The 18,430-nt window shown below is 30.2% G+C and overlaps 2 protein-coding genes across 2 annotated transcripts in view; one reads left to right on the forward strand and one right to left on the reverse strand.

Moving 5' to 3' along the window:
• Window positions 1-1,628: 1,628 nt before the first annotated feature.
• Window positions 1,629-3,388, reverse strand: LOC18022458 (transcription factor MYB23). The gene is made up of 3 exons (XM_006405446.1): window positions 3,256-3,388; window positions 3,040-3,169; window positions 1,629-2,031 (listed from the first exon to the last, which is right to left on the reverse strand). Exons 1-3 carry the CDS (start codon window positions 3,386-3,388, stop codon window positions 1,629-1,631), a joined length of 666 nt encoding a protein of 221 aa, XP_006405509.1.
• A 10,739-nt stretch (window positions 3,389-14,127) lies between these two features.
• LOC112088356 overlaps window positions 14,128-18,430 on the forward strand; it is a 6,923-nt gene continuing 2,620 nt past the window's right edge. Inside the window, exon 1 of the mRNA XM_024158614.1 lies at window positions 14,128-14,535. Within this exon, the coding sequence (XP_024014382.1) occupies window positions 14,128-14,535 (408 nt within the window). The remainder of the gene's footprint in view (window positions 14,536-18,430) is intronic.

The following is an 18,430-nucleotide window of genomic DNA, read 5'->3' on the forward strand; positions in this document are numbered from 1 at the left end:
TTTGAAAATGACATTTCATATGTCAAGTACTCAATTTTCAAAGTAAAAAATGGATTCATCAAAAATGATTTTTAATTAATATGTAAGTAATACTATTTTTTTTATTAGCCTCTTCTAAACTACTGTTGTTTTTTTTGGTCTAAGGTCCTCTTTAGTTTAAGGATTTAATAAACTAAATGACGATTCTGTGTAAATGTTTATATTTTCAGCCAATTATGTAAAACCTTTTTTTGGTCATAAACCATCCAGTTATGTAAAACTAAACTTCAGGTATGGGGACAAAACTAAGTTTTAACATATAGTTTCTATTTTGGACAAAAAAAGAAAATAAAATATTTCAGGTGGAGATACCTCAACATCTTTTTTTTCGGTTCATAAATAATATAAAAGGAATCTAAACATCAACTTTTTTGTTGGAAAAAAATTATTCCAAGTCAACCAGAAAAATAATCTCTCAGTCTTGGCTTCCTCAACTAACTTTCAAAGTCCCAACGTACGAGGACTGGTCTTATCCAATGTATGAGGAGTATAGTCCTAAATTCGGGATTAATCGTCATTTACTTCAAATGACAATGCTAACCCTAACATTAATCTGTCTACTTAATGTAAGAGACACAAGAGCCTAACCTGACAAGACCTCATTCACTAGGTTAATCTTTAAACTCTTTCAAGGAATACTTAAAATAGGAAAAATGCAAGTTGTTATAGAAATATGGTGGAAGAATCAAGGCTATTTTTTTTTTACTTTTGGTAACAGCTGGATTTTCCTGGCTGACCAAATTTATTGACTTAAAATGTTGATTGTTCTGACTCCTTGTGCAAGCAAAGATTATGTTATACACTTTTAAAAGTCATTTTAGTTTTTCTTTTGTAAACATATATTAAAGAGATAAAACTTCATTTTTGTTCAAAATTTACATGTAAGATATCATATAACATTTTGAATGAAAAATAAAATTATAAAAGAAATGACACTTGCTATAAAATAGAGAGCGTAATTATTTTGTTTTTACATCATAAATAATTCCTTTCTAACTATGGTAAAACTAATAGGTTAGTATTGTACAGCGGCCTCTTGATTTAGAATTTTCAAAATAAATATTAGTACTATTATTTAGGATAGTTTTTTGTCAACAATTTAGGATAGTCTAAAATATGTATTTTCCCATTATACAAGTTATGAATGAATGTTTTCCAAACACATCCTATAAAATTGGAAACAACAAAAACAAAAACCCAATATATAGTATTCATAGCTGAGGTTGCACTAGTTCAAATTTTGTCCTGTATTTTTTTCTTAATTTACTCCTTTTTTTCTTTTACAAAGTAGCAAAATCTTCTATGAACGCTAATAGATGAAGTACAGTATGTAAAGACAGAATGTAATTATTATAATTTAAACCAACATGAGATTTATTTTGGTTACACTAAGGAAACAACGAAATCAAACTCTATATAGTTTTCTTATCAAATGATCATCCTTATTCCTTACTTTTACACACAAAAATGAGTACAAAACTATAAGAAAATATCAAAAAATCAGATGTATTCATATTCTTATTCTTGTTCATATATATAATCTAATATTAATCGATAATTACTTCTTAGAAGCCAATCATAAATAATATTCAAAGGCAATACCCGTTAGCAAAATTCATCATAGTGAGTGAACTAAGCTCGAAGTCGTCTTCAAGAATCCAGAAAGTGTCGAACAGATTTGGAACCGTAGCAGCAACTTCGACGTCGGGTTGTATGGAATTGACCGGTTTGGGTTTTGGTTTGAGTTTGGAATCGTCGTCTAAAGTGTCAAATCTTAAAGTTGAAACTTTTCCTCCAGTGATATCGTTTTGATGATGAGAGGGAGAAGTTGTGGTTGTGAGGACCAAAGACGGCGGAGTCTCCACGTGGCAAGCCGGTTTGGCCGCAGATGAATGATCTCCGAGGCCGAGTTTCTTGCTAAGATGTGTGTTCCAATAATTCTTTACTTGATTGTCTGTTCTTCCCGGCACTCTTTTTGCTATCAACGACCATCTGAATCATAAAACATTTGAAATTAAATGTTGTTTTAAACATTTTTTCACGTGAATTAAAATAAAAAAAAATTAACTATACTTAGTTCGAATTTTAAAGTTTCATTACATATATATATATATATATATATAAATTCGTCAGGTAAAAATATGATACAATATTTTCTTATCAAAAGTTAAATACCAAAAGGACATTAATTCTTCTGAAAAGATCCCCACATACCAAAGAAGGATGGAACACATATTTTCCATTTTCTCACGGAATGATGCTTTTTTTTCTCTTTGTGACCCTACTCCTTTTAACATAGATGAATAATGACAATATTTACTGATATATCTCTGCATGGTTATTAAAGTTTCTTATACCGAGGTACGAGTTAACGCTTATGGATCTATTTAGAGCAAGTGTGTAATTCACGTAGCCAGATTATATATGTTGATATGTGTCTGCAGACGTTAAGAATTAAACTATATGAGACAGGTGTATATGCGTATGATCCATAAATGAGTACAATTATTAGTAATTGTAAAGTTCGAGGAAACATATCTTTGAATATAAGCCTTTGGTAAAAAAAAAAAAACATATCTTTGAATATAAACCAAGATATATAATTAATTATACATATAATGTCAGAAAAAAGCAAACGACAGATCTAAGATCGTTGATTCAAATTCACGATCGATCCTCAGTTCTGTCGACTAATTTTTTTTAAGTATAAACAATTATAATAGTATAGTAGACACATAATAAATATGATAGAGATTAACCAAAACGACTGAATAAAAATGATCAGAAGTTAGATACTATGTATATAAATCGTTAGCTTGCTAGATGTAAACATTTAGACATATAGAAATTCATGTAAATTAAACTTCGACCAACTCATACATATATATAATCAATAGTATAATTGTATGTATAGAAGAAACAATTTAAACGAGATCAATACAATATAATTGTATAGAAGAAACTACAACAAGATCAAGATTAATCTTTAAAAAGAAGAACCTGTTGCCAAGGAGCTTGTGGAGTCTGATGATGAGATCTTCTTCTTGGTCAGTGAAAGTGCCTCTGTTTACACTAGGGCTTAAGTAGTTCATCCATCTCAATCTGCAGCTCTTTCCACATCTCTTGAGCCCTAAATTATTATCCAACGTTTAAAATTTAGCATTTTTTTCTTACATCAAGAACAAACGAGAGAATAGACAGAGAGGGTAAAAGGACCTGTTTTCTTGGCGATGCGGTTCCAGTGACCTTGGCCGTGAGTTCGGACATAATCCATGAGGATCTTGTCTTCTTCCACAGTCCATAAACCTTTCTTGTATTCTAGTTCTTTTCCATCTCTTGTCATTCTCATCTTTTTTTTGAACTTTTTCTTGATCCGAGAAAGAGAGAGAGAGAGAGAGATGAAGGTGGATGAGTCAGTGATGCATGTTTAGTCGAGCCTTACTCTTTATATATATAAATTCAGTGTGACATAAATATTGTTTATATATCTCTCTATATATATGTGTGTGTACATGCATATATACATATGGACCTAAGTTTGCATGCTGTATTCTTTCCAAATAGGTCTGTAATATGGTAAAGTCAATCCCTGTATTTTTCCAGTAAGTCAACATACCGAAATTGATTAATCCATTTAAACGGGTTTAGATAGTTTTTTCACACGTTCTTTTGAAATTATATGTTACATAATGGTTATATATATTTATATGCAAATGCAAATTCACAGAATAATAATTTAAGGGGTTATAATATATTAATTTTTATATTAGCATGGGTATATGAATATAGAGTGCTGTGAGTTGTGATTATTATAAAGCAAATATATTTAGTTATAGCTAAATAAAACAACAGTATATATATTATCAGTAGGCAATAGCTACGAAAACCGGTTTAGACTATTTAAAAAAAAACACTTTTCGTTTTCCGTTTGTAGCCCCTAATCGGACCTTTTGGGTATTCAAGGTTAATTCCTTTTCTAATTAATGAACAAAAACAAAAAAGAAAATTATGTTTTTATTCAGGTTGCGATGAATTTCATATAGATTGAGAACACAAAGAATTGAAGAGTATTTCTCAGCAAACAACTCTTCAAAATAAAAATAAAAAATCTGAAGAGTTTGTTGAGACTGAATTTTGTTGATTTTGGTTGAACAAGAAAAAAATGTGATCCCAAATTTCCATTAGATTAAACTGAACCACTGAAACTTGTAGTGCTCAACTCTCAACCAAGCATGGGTTTTCTCATCAAAAAAATAAAACAAGCATGGTTACTATTTTTCTTTTTCTCTTTCATTTTTTTTTGGGTACGAAAGTTTACTACGTATAGTTCTAACTAGATTTTTGGTGCTGCAAAGTGCAAACATGTGTGTCTTAACTCTTATGCCTAGCAGAAAAACCTGAGAATTTATTAGATATTAAAGATGATTCGAAGAGCTGAAATGCATAGTATTCGCAAGTTACTTTTTCTAGCAAATTTTTTTCCGGCACTTCTTCTAGCAATTATTCATGATTTATGGAAATAAAATAACTCTAGACCAAGCTGGATCCAAGCAACCAACTCAGTTACTTTGCGACTGACAAGTTCTTATTCGTAACCTTGTCGGGGATTTGACAAACCAGATATCGGAAATGCTTATCCTTCAAGCCAAAGTGACGTTTATCTTTTGACGTGGTTTGGTTACTTTCAACTTTCTTATTCTCCAGTCTCCTACTTAAGCTATCTCTAATCATTGCACCAAAATTGATGTTATGAATAGTGTAAAATTTGGTGTTTTGGTGAATAGTATCTTTTTGCATCTCCAACCACAACACCAAATTTCACATTAATTAAAAAAACTTTTTTTATTATATTATTAAATTAAAGATTTTCTTAATTTTTTAATAGTTCTGTGTAATGAATAGTATTGTTGAAAATATTATTTTCTTAATTTTTTAATATGGTGCAATACTGTTCATTAAAACACCAAATTTGGAAATTTGGTGCTAGATTTGGTGTTCATTAGAGAAAAATCAATACCAAATTTAGTGTTTTGGTGCTCCATTTGAGATTAAAATGTAAGAGCGATAACTCGGGAACTAACACAGAACACTACAGAACACTACACACATATTCTCTTCACAAGTATATTACTAGTAAATCTGTTTTGCAACTTACAAGTTTACACAAACCCGATTTAGAGCAAACTCAAGACTTACCTTGATTTGCTATTCTAGCCTCACTATGTTCTTGAATCTATACGTGATTCAAAAACCTCTCACCCAAATTTTTTAGCACTCTAACTCACAAACTCTTACAAGAAATTTCCTCACCCTTGGCTAAGAATTCTCTCAGTTGTATTAAAAACCTTACAAGACTTTAACACGCCTATTTATACTCAATAGGACTTTGAGGCTGACCCTAGCCGAGACTCTCCTTGTTGATTTCTTCAAATCTTCAAGATAATCTTCTATTTCCTTATCTTCTCATAAGATGAAGGAAACTCGACATATTCTCTGAAATTCCCTCAAGATACCCCAAGCTCCTCGTCTAAGTCAGCTTTTCATCTCTTGAAGTGTCCAACACGTCCTATAGTTCCATTTTAGCTATAACCTCACTTCCACGTGTGTAGATTGCTCCGTAAGTCTTCTCCGTGTCACCCCTTAAGCTAGCTCGGATGCTACATGTGCTGCTACAGCTTTGTTTGCAGCTTCAAAGATGCCCTTAGCTAGGAAGCTTCATTATTTGTTTATTTGTTCATGCTGATGTTGGCCTAGTAGTTTAATTGTTCTACTTTTCTTGCTTAGCCAAACTTTAAATATGGCTTTTGTAAATGTAAACTCAAAATGTTATTTTTCTTGAGGTAAATCCATGATAAATAAAAAATTCTCTCTCTCTCTCTCTATCTCTCTCTCTCTATCTCTCTCTCTCTCTATATATATATATAATTGCATAGAGTAGATATTGTCTGATTTAATTATTACTGGGCTGAAGTTTAAAGGTTCAAAATTTGGAGATGATCAAAGCCTTTCTGCAAAGACAAATAGATAGCCTTTTTGCAAATGCATAATAAAATAAATGTATTGAATTTTTACGCAAAACAAAATAAGAGAATATACTTCTATCATTTTTGTTTATATAACACTTCCTCAGTTCAGAATTATTTGATGTTTTAAGAGGTTTTTTTTTATTTAGAATTATTTGATGTTCTCACTTTTCAATATAAAATTTAATGAATCTTATTGTTTTTGACATTTTATATTCTACAGATTATTTTTTTATTGGCTGAAATATATTTAAATAAATTATAAATAATGTTTTTGGTGTAGAAAAATAAAAATTAAATAAATTTTTAATCTGTGTGCAAAAATCTTAAATATCAAATAATTCTGAACAGAGAGAGTATTAGATTAGGTACTGTGTAGTATCTAGAAACAAAATATATTGAAACATTTAAAATTGATAATCCACATAAAACTATGATCTATATAACTATATTTTAAATTAATATCCCATTAATTTTTTTATAAATTCTATTTTATGATTCACAGTTAGACAATTAAAAATAGTTTCATATTTTTTGGAGAAGAAACAGTGCGTTTTTTGGGATCTGCATGCTCCTTGGTTAGAACCTTTAAAGGGTCCTCATAAACAATCTTCTAATCAAATGATATAGTTCCAAAAAATAATTTCTATTATATTATAATTTTATTTTCCTTTTATTTTATTTAAAATATAAAAATTTATATTATTAAATTAACACATGTCACAATCTGAAATCATGATCTTATGTCACCATTTTAGGCATAATTCGCTCTTGTTTCATCATTATTTACTAAAATTTAACACATCTGCTCTATTTCTCAAGACTGCATCCAATCACCAAAAAATGGAAAAAGTGAATAAAATATAATATCAAAAGTTAATATACATACTGAAAGTTAATATTCATTGTAAAAAAAATTGATAGTAAAAAAAGGTTTTGAAAGAAAAAAATCTGAAATGTAGATATAACCGAATTTACCATATATTAATAAAGCTTGCAAAAACTGCATATCCCAACTAAAAAGTTAAGTAGAAGTGATGTTGAAAGAGGAGGGTAATTATTATTGGTAATGAATCTACGTACCTTAGGGTATATGCATTTTTAACATCTTATATTTATACCAACATTGAAAGCCCTCTGTCCAAATACTCATTTTTAACCTTTTTGTATTATGTGTTTATTGGTTCTCTCGGATCCCACCCTTTTTTTGACATCGTACTACGGAGAATTAATTCGATACTGATAAACCAAACCAGTCCAATTTACGGACTTCTGAAATGTTACAATCATTTTAAAAAAAATTAATTAGAATACGTGGTACCAAATTTTGAACAGTCTAGCTGATATGATAATCATTACACTAAATATATTATGTTGTGGATGTGCATTATATGTATGTCTATAATTATTTATAATTTCTTGATGCCAATTTTGTTTTTAAAAAATATAGTTTCTACTTTATTTAGCCTACTTTTATTAGTTCTTAACTTTTTATGGATGATTAATGATATAGGGACCCTATAGACGGACCTCTTAATTCCAAACATTACTTTCAAATCAACCCAACTAGTTGATGTTGATCATCTAATCTATTAATTACGTTAACATACATACATTGTATTTATAAAGCCCTTAGAAAAGAATACGTACGTAATGACAATTGTAAGTTACTATAAACTTATAAGTAAAGGATTGGTAGTATGAACATGATCCCAGATATATGAATTTTTAACAAGATTAAAACAAAAATTTGAGTTGTATTAATTTCATGACGAACGATAGTAAATTTTGCTTAAGCATTCTTATTGAACAAAATTGACTTTAAATACGTAACAAGTACATTGAATTTGAAACTTAACATCTTGGTCCAGTGGATGGTAATGGGCAGGTCAAGTATTTTTTTTCTTTCTGTTAAGTATTTTTGTTTTCTCTGAATTGTCGCTCTATATAGGCTGCCACAAACGAGCACCAGTAGCAGCTATTCTAGAACTATAGGATAAATTAAAATTTGATTGCTATTAGATATATGATATTTTTACATAAAGTTTAAAAGATGTATGTTTAGACAAAAATGTATAGCACGGAGTCACAGACCAAATGTTTCGCTAAATTGTTTTAACTTGGGAAAACATACACTATATATATCGACAATAACGTTTAATACACAATGTTTTTGTGTGGTATATATTAATTTGAGACAGGTACATACGTAGCAAACATATTGATTATGTTACTTGAAGTTGTTATAGGTTAGATTACGAAAGAAATGCAACCATATATTATTGGTATAGTCAAACACTTAAACTCACAAGTGACAATACGCTTTTGCCTAACCAAGCCGTTGGCAAATTGACATGTTCTATTTACGTTCTCACCTTCATTTCGTTTACAATTTATTTGTAAATGTTCACGCGCTTTTCTTTTTAACATTCAATTATTTATTTATAACTTGAATACTTGATTATGCACTCCAAATTAAGAGGATATTTCCTAATCATTACTGTATCTATCGAAAGTCTGTTCGAAAGTGGTTAGGCTATAAATAGAAATCCACTAAGAAAATCCATTACACTTGGCCCCACAAAGGCACAAATCATGCTTCACAAAAGGAAGCAAAAGGAAGCCAAACCAAACCAAACCAAACCGGTCTAATATGATCGCCAACCCAACCGAAGCAAGAACATGTTTAAATATTGTTCAACTATGTTTGATCGCACAACTAGAATCGTGATGTATAACGGTAAGGGAGTTTGGTTTAACGGGTTTATTCTTGTATATGTCGATTTGTGTACGTGTGTGTGCGCGTGTGTGGAGATTAGAAAATATTTGAGTGTGTGTTTATATAGGCAAATCATAAGGAATATAAGAAACCAAAAGGAAATTGATTAAGAAAAGGCAAAGTTAGATGATTTCCTGACCATCCTAACATATACCCAATTTTGAGGTTTCTTTGTTGCATCTTATCTTATATATATATATATATATATATAGTAATAAAAGTTTAAGCTATATGCTGCTAAGGGTATCCACATAGGATTTAAAAGGACAATTTTATTGGTCCACAGCAACATTCAAAATTAAGGAAAATTTACAATTTCTAATATTATTGTTGAATAAAGAAATTAAGAAAGTTTACAAATTCTAAAATTATTGCTAAATAAAGAAATTATGTATAATATTTTTATTGGTCTACTTCAACATTAAAAATTAAAAAGTTTACAAATTCTATTATTTTATAAAAAATATTAAAGATAAAGAAATTATATTAATAATTAAAAAATTAAAATAAATAATATTAAAATAGAAACTTTTAAATTTAAATTAGATGTAATGATGTATACACACATATTTAAATACTCTTACATTGGCATCCAAATTTTTGTTACATAACTATAATAAATTTTAAGTTTTTTTCTGTGTGTGCAACCATTTCAAATTAAAAAAAAAATAAAGTTAGATTTTACTAATGAGTCATTACAACTAAAAAACCAACTTGACTAAACTATATGTTTAACAACGTAAAAAACCAACTTGACTAAACTATATGTTTAACTATTAGCTAAATTACAAAGAAATATAATAAAAGGAGGTATATACAAAGCCACTACAAGCTGATTTAAAATAAAAAAAGAAACCATAAAATCTTCAAAGCTTGGCCACCGAATTTGATAAGCATGATAAATTCCAAACAATCTGAGAAACATGTCAAGTAATTGATACTCGACACTTTTGAAAAACGAAGCACTGAAAATAAAGAAAGATGTTTCATCATTAAGACGAATGAGACTGAAATATCCGATGAAAATCTTTGAAATAACATGGCATCTGATGGGGTTTTAACAACCGAATCTGAACCACAAAGATAATAATTATCTGTCAAAGTAGCATTCAAATACATTCGGTAAGCCTCAAAACAAGGAGAAGAGACTAAAATCACTTGCTGCAACGGGCCTCATGTGAGATCTTCTAATTTTGATTTCTAAATATCTTATACTAATAAAAGTTAAAGATAAATGCTTCTCAGGGTGTCCACATAAAATTTAAATGTTCAATTCTATTGGTCCACATCAATATTAAAAATTAGAAAATTTCTAAATTTTAAAATTATATTGTTAACAAGAAATCTTTTTATAGAAAAATAAAAGTTGAAGCTATATGTCTCAAAGGACATCCACATAAGATTTAAAAGATAAATTTTATTACTCCACATCAATAATTAAAATTTAAAAAAATTTCTAAATTATAAAATTACATTGTTAATACAAAATGATATAAAAAATATTAATTAAAATTATTCTATTATTAATAATAGTTAAAGCTATATTATTTTCAAGGTATCCACATCAGCATTTAAAAATTCAATTTTATTTGTATATATCAAAATTGTAAATCAAAATTTTTTTTAATTCTAATATTATGGTTAAGAAAATAAATTAAAAATAAAGGAATCTCTATTAACAACAAAAAACCAACATGATATTAAAATCTTCATTATCACTGTTTAAGTAACACATTTAATTTATTATCTATAAAAAAATATATGCTACTTATACAAATTTAAGTTACTTGATTTTAAGGCTTTTAACGTAGAATTTTAAATAACTAATAATTATGATTTATATTCATCTAATTTTTTTTCACATATGCAAAACATATTTCCACATAATCTCATGTAATATATTATGCAAAAATGATAAAAAATTGCATTTGAGTTGTTCAATTTGTTATTTCATTTTTCTAAATTTTGTATGTATTAAATTGTACCGGTTTTTTCTACTTCATTATAACTAGAAGAAGTAGAAATGAATATAATAAACCTGAATATAATTATACAAAAATAAATTAAATATTTAAATATGATATAATCATTTAATAACCAGATATAACAAGAATTAATAAAAATTAACATGATGAAATTTTTTTTATTCTTATTAAAAGAGATGACATATAATTATTGGAAAATTATTTAAAAGTTTACACAACCAATTGACAAATATATATTTAATTCATAAGTTTTGTGTGATTTTATTTATTTTATATTCAACTATTGTTTTGGTTTTAAATATAAATTTGTCATTAATTTCAAAAAAAACATTTTTTTTATTAGTTTATTTTTTCAATTAATATATCAAAATAAAAATTTGTAGTGGTTAAACAAGAGAAGAAAAATGATTAAATTTTTATTTTTATTATTTTTATTATTTTTTAAAGAACATATATATTTGGAATAAAAGTGAAAATGATGAAAATAAATTATCTTCATGATTTAAAGAAGTGAATGTATAATATTTTATCATCATGTCAATATTATGTTTAAAAAGTAGTATTTAAATAATATGTAAATATTTTAGTTGGTTTGGGTATATTAACTTATAAGTGTTGGATCAGATAATACTTTTTGGAAATATTATATATATTGTATATAGATTCAAAACAAAACCCTTAGAACCTCATAATTTACATAAAAATTATTAAATAAACATTATAATATTTATTAATAAATTATTATAACACTAATATAGTTAATTATATCTTAATAACTATAATTGATTACATATAATTTTTATAAACAAAATATCCATGCGTAGCGTGAAAGCAAAATCTAGTAAAAATAAATAAAAGAAAGAGGAGATGTCTTTCTATTATAATTCCTCATGTTTTCGATCTAGGTCTCCAAGACATTAATTAGGTTGATATTATATATATATATATATATATATATATATGTAAAATATCTGTAATTGTTTTTGCCTAGTATCTATCACAAATTAATTAGGTATGAGGGTTGGTATACGTTTGCAGATTAATCGAATTTGTAAGGCAGTGAGACTCGAAGCTATGTCTTGGTTTTTTTTTTTTTTTTTCGTTTTGGTTTAGTTATAAGCAATCTTATCAATATAAGAACTGTTACACGTTGGTTTAAAGCGTTGGAGTGTTATTGGAGAAAAGAGAAGTTCAATTTTCAGTCGTGTACTGTCAACTCGAGTATAGTGAAATGCTAGTGAGACCAGTCCGAGACATATTTTATTCATATGGAAGGATCAAACTGGTTAAACCCTATGAGATGTCAAAAAACAAAACAAAAATTCCCTCTGTTTTCTTTTGTTCTGTTTAGCTTTTACTTCGTCTTCTTTTTAGAGGTCCAGAATATTGCATTTGATGTCATCTAATAACATTTCAACATTTGACATTTGGAATGTTTTCTTTAACAAAAAATAATTTAATTAAAAACATTCGAAATTTGGAACTTCTAGGATATTAACTTGGGTTTGACTTTTCTGGATCATACAATGCAAATAAGACTATCGTTTGACCTAATACATGGGCCAAGTCAAGAGTCCATGTACCTCTGTCTGTGTGTTTTCTCCAAAAGATTCCAGATTTTGTAACAATTCTTAAAAAAGGGAGAAATATTCATGAACATATATAATTAATATGAGAGACTAGAAGATAATGGACCATTGTAGTATAACAGTGTATTCCTTTTTTATTTTGTTAAAGGGTTTAACACCAAGTATTCACTCAAAAGTTTTTTTCCTTTCTTTTTCCAGTATATTCACCTTTGGTTCCATTTATTTTTGTATACTCTCACCACTATGATACAAATCTAGTGAATTCACTTTCCGAGAGAAAATATTGTAAATACAAACGAGCATGGCTGGTCGGTCAAAAGAACTTATTATATAAATATATATTCTCGTATGAAATATTCTCTTTTTATTTTCTTTCGTGACTGAATATATTCACGTATGCAGACACCCTAACGAAATTACTATACGTCTATACGTTACCAATCTAAATCATTTGGCTACAGATAGTTGCAGTTGGAAGTCGGCCTATGTTTAACATATGTGTTCAAACTATCTTAAAGAATATATTTTTTTTGCTCTATCTAATGATCTATTTGAAGATGGATCGATGAAAATGTCCATATATTAATGATCTCAAGAAGGCTCCTCGCAAGATTCTTTACAGGTCTCAAAATCAATGTTTTAGATTATGATAGATGAATACTAATAGATGAAAAATAGAAAAAGAAGTATTAAATAGTTTGACATTTAGAAGGTAACCATATGATATACTTTGGTAGTTTGGTTTTAGACTGATCTAGAGATGTACGCATATCGATTTAAAATTTCTTAACTATCAAAAAGATAAAATAAAAATAATTAATTAAATTTAAAAGAAAAAATATTTAAAATTTATATTTTCAATCCGATATATAAAAAAAGTCAATTTCTTCCAATTTTTTGACACGTCAGCAATGAAAAAAGTGATATATGTCCACTTAAATTTTAATTAATAAATTTTAATATTAAATTTAAAATCACTAAAAAAATAAAGTTTTTTTATTAATTAATTCTTAACTAATATTTATAGAAATATTAAACAAAAATTAATGTTATAACTAATTAAAAATATTGATAGATATTTATTTAATTTTTATATAACTTTAAATTACTTAATAATATTCAATATATATTTTAAATTGATTATTGTTTTTAAGATTATTTATAATAATATAAGTAACAAATAAAATATGATTTATCAAAAAAAAGATTATATTAATTTTTATAAAAATATAGAAAATATTAATTTGAAATAACTGAAAAGAAAAACTAAAAAATGTTTTGATTTAACGAGAAAACAATGTTTAACTTTAAATGATGCTTTCTTTAATTAATTATTATAAGTTGCCTTTACAATAAAGATGTTTATTTTATCATGATCATTGAATATATAATAAACATCATGTAATATTAAAAAATTATTCGTCGAGTTTTGGAGTCATTTTGATTCGATTTGTCCATATTTTGGAAGTATGAAATTTTCATAGCCATTTTCCCTGAAAGAGTTAGTAATTAATTTACAAGCACAATTACCAAACTTTGCCAGCTTTGAAAGCACGGTAACCCAAAAATTCGAATCTTTGAATTAAGATTAGGGGACACAAAACCTCAAAACAAAACGATTTAAATAAAAATAATTCCTTAACGGCTATTTATTGTTTTATTCTTCATATTCTTCTTATTCAACCGAAAGATTTTAGTTCGTCAAGACCAAAATGGTTCTCGTTGAGGAGCTCTCGGACGCATCAACTCCACACGAAGAAGATGAAGCATACTCCTATGATTATGATGATGATGATGATGATGCATCATTAACCCCATCTGAGGTATTCGAGCAAATCATGGGACCAACTGTGAAGCTTCCGATTCACGAACACTCTTTATACAACCACCATAGTAGCGAGGGTCACTGCGACGGATGTCCTGAGCTTAGAGAAAACGGTTTACACGGCTACAACTGCCATACATGCACCTTCACCGTCCACAAAGAATGTGCCGAGTCATTGCCAAAGATCAACCATCCTTCTCACCAGGGACATCCTCTCACGCTCCAAAAACATGGCCTACCACTAGTATCTGCTGACGATAGTTACCGTCTATGCGGAGCAAAGCTCCGGAAATTAGTATATCATTGCTCTATATGCGATTTCAGTTTATGCCGCAATATTTTGTTTAGTATCTACATGGAGAAGGATATGGCAGTAATACTCATGGGAATGCTGGTAGTAGTAGTAATTATCAAAGTCATGTTGATATTTATGAATCGAATTATGGTCATCAGCCTAATCAGTATCAATATGACCAAAGTGTAGATCATGATAGGATGCACGAAATGGTGACTGATGCATTTCATGAAACGTATACGGGTAATGCTGTTGAGGAACCTAATGTAGATGCCAAACGATTTTATGATTTGTTAGACAATGCTAATCAGCCAATCTACGAAGGATGTAGAGAAGACTTGTCTAAATTATCGTTGGCAGCTAGGATGATGTCAATTAAAACAGATCATAACCTAGCTGAGGTTTGCATGGATGATTGGGCTGATCTTCTGAAGGAGTATCTACCGGAGGATAACTTGGCAGCGGGAACATACTATGAAATTCAGAAGTTGATTTTTAGTCTTGGTCTACCTTCTGAGATGATAGATGTATGTGTTGAAAATTGTATGATTTTGGAAAAATGATGATCAGCTAGAAGAATGTCGATTTTGCCAAAAACCAAGATACATGCCGCAAACTGGTGGGCGTAAAAGGATACCGTACCAACGTATGTGGTATCTCCCTATAACTGATAGGTTAAAACGGTTTTATCAATCTGAAAGGACAGCTGCATCAATGAGATGACATGCGGAACATACACAAGTAAATGGAGAAGTTCATCCATCAGATGTAAAGGCATGGAAACACTTCAATATGGTATACCCAGATTTTGCTAAGTTCAAACGGAATGTCTATCTTGTTCTGTGCACTGATGGTTTTAGTCCATTTGGTATGTCTGGTAGACAATATTCATTATGGCCAGTAATTCTAACTCCTTATAACCTTCCTCCAGATTTGTGCATGCAAAGGGAATTTCTTTTCCTAAGTATTTTGGTTCCAGATCCAAATCATCCGAAGCGAGCTCTCGATGTATTTCTTCAGCCACTCATACATGAGTTGAATCAGTTATGGTATACTGGCGATCGTACATATGACTGTTCTACGAGGAAAATTTTTACTATGCGGGCTGTGCTAATGTGGACAATAAGCGATTTCCCCGCTTATGGTATGCTATCAGGATGGACTACACATGGGAGGCTATCTTGTCCTTATTGTCTTCATCGAACTGATGCGTTTCAGCTAAAACATGGTAGAAAAACTTGTTGGTTTGATTGTCACCGGAGGTTTTTACCGGATAACCATCCATATCGGAGGAACAAAAGGTTATTTATGAAGAACAAAAGTGTACATGTCCCTCCACCCGTTAATTTAACAGGAGCTGATATACAGGCGCAAATCGATCATTAGAGGGCAGAAGAAACAGTAACTCGTGGGGGAAACTGGCACACTCCTGCAAATATGCCTGAAGGTTATGGAGTTCATCATAATTGGCACAAGAAAAGTATCTTTTGGCAACTACCTTATTGGAAAGATCATCTGCTCAGACACAATCTTGATGTCATGCACATTGAAAAAAACTTTTTTGATAACATCATGCATACAGTTATGAACGTAGCGGGAAGAACAAAAGACAATGGTAAGCCAAGATTGGACTTGCCTGATTTATGCAACAGAAGTGAGTTGCATCTACTGAGAAACGGGAAAGCACCAGTTCCTGTATTTCGGTTGAGTGCAGATCAAAAGTCAGCATTGTTCAGATGAGTTTCTTCTGACGTTAAATTTCCTGATGGGTATGTCTCTAATCTTTCCAAATCTGTTGAGAAGGGGGTAAAGTTTGCTGGGATGAAAAGCCATGACTGCCATGTGTTTATGCAACGATTTTTCCATTTGCATATGCTGAACTCTTGCCCAAAAACGTCCATGAAGCTATTGGAGGCATTGGTGCTTTTTTCGGGATCTTAGTACACGAACATTATCAGTTGATGTAATATCACAACTGGCATTGAATATTCCAATCTTGTTGTGCAATTTGGAAAAGATCTTCCCACCATTGATGTTATGGAACATCTTCCTGTTCATCTCCCACACGAAGCAGAGCTCGGTGGACCCGTTCAGTACAGGTGGATGTATCCGTTCGAGCGTTTCATGAAGCATCTTAAAGGTAAAGCCAAAAACCTAGATAAAGTGGAAGGCTCAATTGTGGCGGGAAGCTTGACGCAAGAGACTTCACACTTCACTTCATACTATTTTGCACCGAAAGTACGAACACGCAAAAGAGCTACTCGTCGATATGATGATGGAGGAGTTGGCCATACATATGCCGTTGAAGGTGTACCTGACATATTCTCGCCGATCAGACGTCTTAGTGGAAAACTAAAAGATGTTTGGTGGTCCAATGAAAAAAATTATCACAGTGCACATACGTATATCCTGTTAAATTGTGAAGAATTGTCATCGTATGAAATGTACCTTTTAATTTAATTAATAATATCTTTTTTAAAGTTGTCATTATTAATAACTATTTGTTGTTTTTCTCAGCACATTTGTTGATGAGGTTAAAGAATGCATATCTGGGGTTTCTGAAACTAAAATCAATGATCGTAAAGATCAACACTATGCCCAGTGGTTAAAAGGACAAGTACGTTTAAAATTTTAATTAAAAGACTACTTTAATTTGCTATATATCGAAATCAAGAAATAAAAGCGGAATTTTTTTCATATTAGGTGGACCCGAATGATCCGGATGAATTTCCAACATGGTTCCATGAGTTACTACTAGGTCCGATGGCCAAAATAACTACAGCCTCAATGTATTTCACTCGGGGCTATGTTTTTCACACATACCATCACGGTGCAAAGCGGGCGACAACTAACTATGGAGTTTGCGTGAGGGGTGAAATCGATTTTTATGGAGTTGTGCATCCTGGATTGTTAAGGCTGAAAACTGTTCTCTTCAAATGTGATTGGTTTGATCTAACTGTTGGACGAGGGGTACGTCTAAACAAGTTTGGAGTTGTTGACGTGAACAAATCACGACGGTACAACAGGTTTGAGCCATTTATATTAGCTTCTCAAGCAGAACATGTAACGTTTCTGCCATACCCTCGAGTTTGATCAACAGGAATTTCATGGTTAGCAGTAGTTAAAGTGGCTCCGAGGGGCAAGATTGTAGGGGTTAAGGATGTTCCACTTCAACAGGACACTTGCGTAGATCTGCCTGAACCAGATGTTGATGATGAGATTTTCTTAATAGGCCCTCGGAACAGGCAAGTTGAAGATCTTCCCGATGATACAGAAGAAGAAGGTGATGATGAGTTTGCTGAAAACGATGATGACGATTTGGCGGAAGAAGACGACGGTGATGGTGATGAAGTAATAGAGGAAGATGAATCTGATTGAGTTTCATGCATTGTATTTAGTGAATGTTTGTTATTATGTAATTTGTAACTTTGTTTGTTTGAATTTTTTAAAAACCCTAAAATTCGATTTTACGACAGTTTTACGACGGTTTTTCTATACCCTAAACCCTAAGTCTAGGTTTTAAGCCCTGAATGAATAGGGTTTCAACATTACGACGTCTTTACGACGAACCATCGTAATATCGTCGTAAAGTTACGACGATTTTACGACGAGTACACTATTTCGTCGTAAAATCGTCGTAATGTTGAAATCCAAGAATTTGAATCTTTTATATCTTATTGGTTGTAAGGTATTTCACAAATGTTTTTGATTGGTTATCTTATTTTATATGAAATGCTATCAATCTGATCAAAATCAAAAATGTGAAAAAAACATACATATTTACAAGTTGATGCATGTTTTCATGCAAGTTCATATTAACAGTCGGTCCACTGCATGACATGACACGTGTCGTGATGGGAGCATTTGACCGTTACGACGGTTTTACGACGATTAA

This window comes from Eutrema salsugineum, unplaced genomic scaffold (genome assembly GCF_000478725.1).
Source record: "Eutrema salsugineum unplaced genomic scaffold, Eutsalg1_0 scaffold_14, whole genome shotgun sequence".
NCBI lineage: Eukaryota > Viridiplantae > Streptophyta > Magnoliopsida > Brassicales > Brassicaceae > Eutrema > Eutrema salsugineum.

Coding starts and splice junctions, on each gene's coding strand:
- LOC18022458 (XM_006405446.1), bottom strand. CDS start 3,388: ATGAGAATGACAAGAGATGGAAAAGAACTAGAATACAAGAAAGGTTTA. Junction 3,170..3,255: donor CCGCATCGCCAAGAAAACAG/GTCCTTTTACCC, acceptor ATAATAATTTAG/GGCTCAAGAGATGTGGAAAG. Junction 2,032..3,039: donor CACAAGCTCCTTGGCAACAG/GTTCTTCTTTTT, acceptor TTTATGATTCAG/ATGGTCGTTGATAGCAAAAA.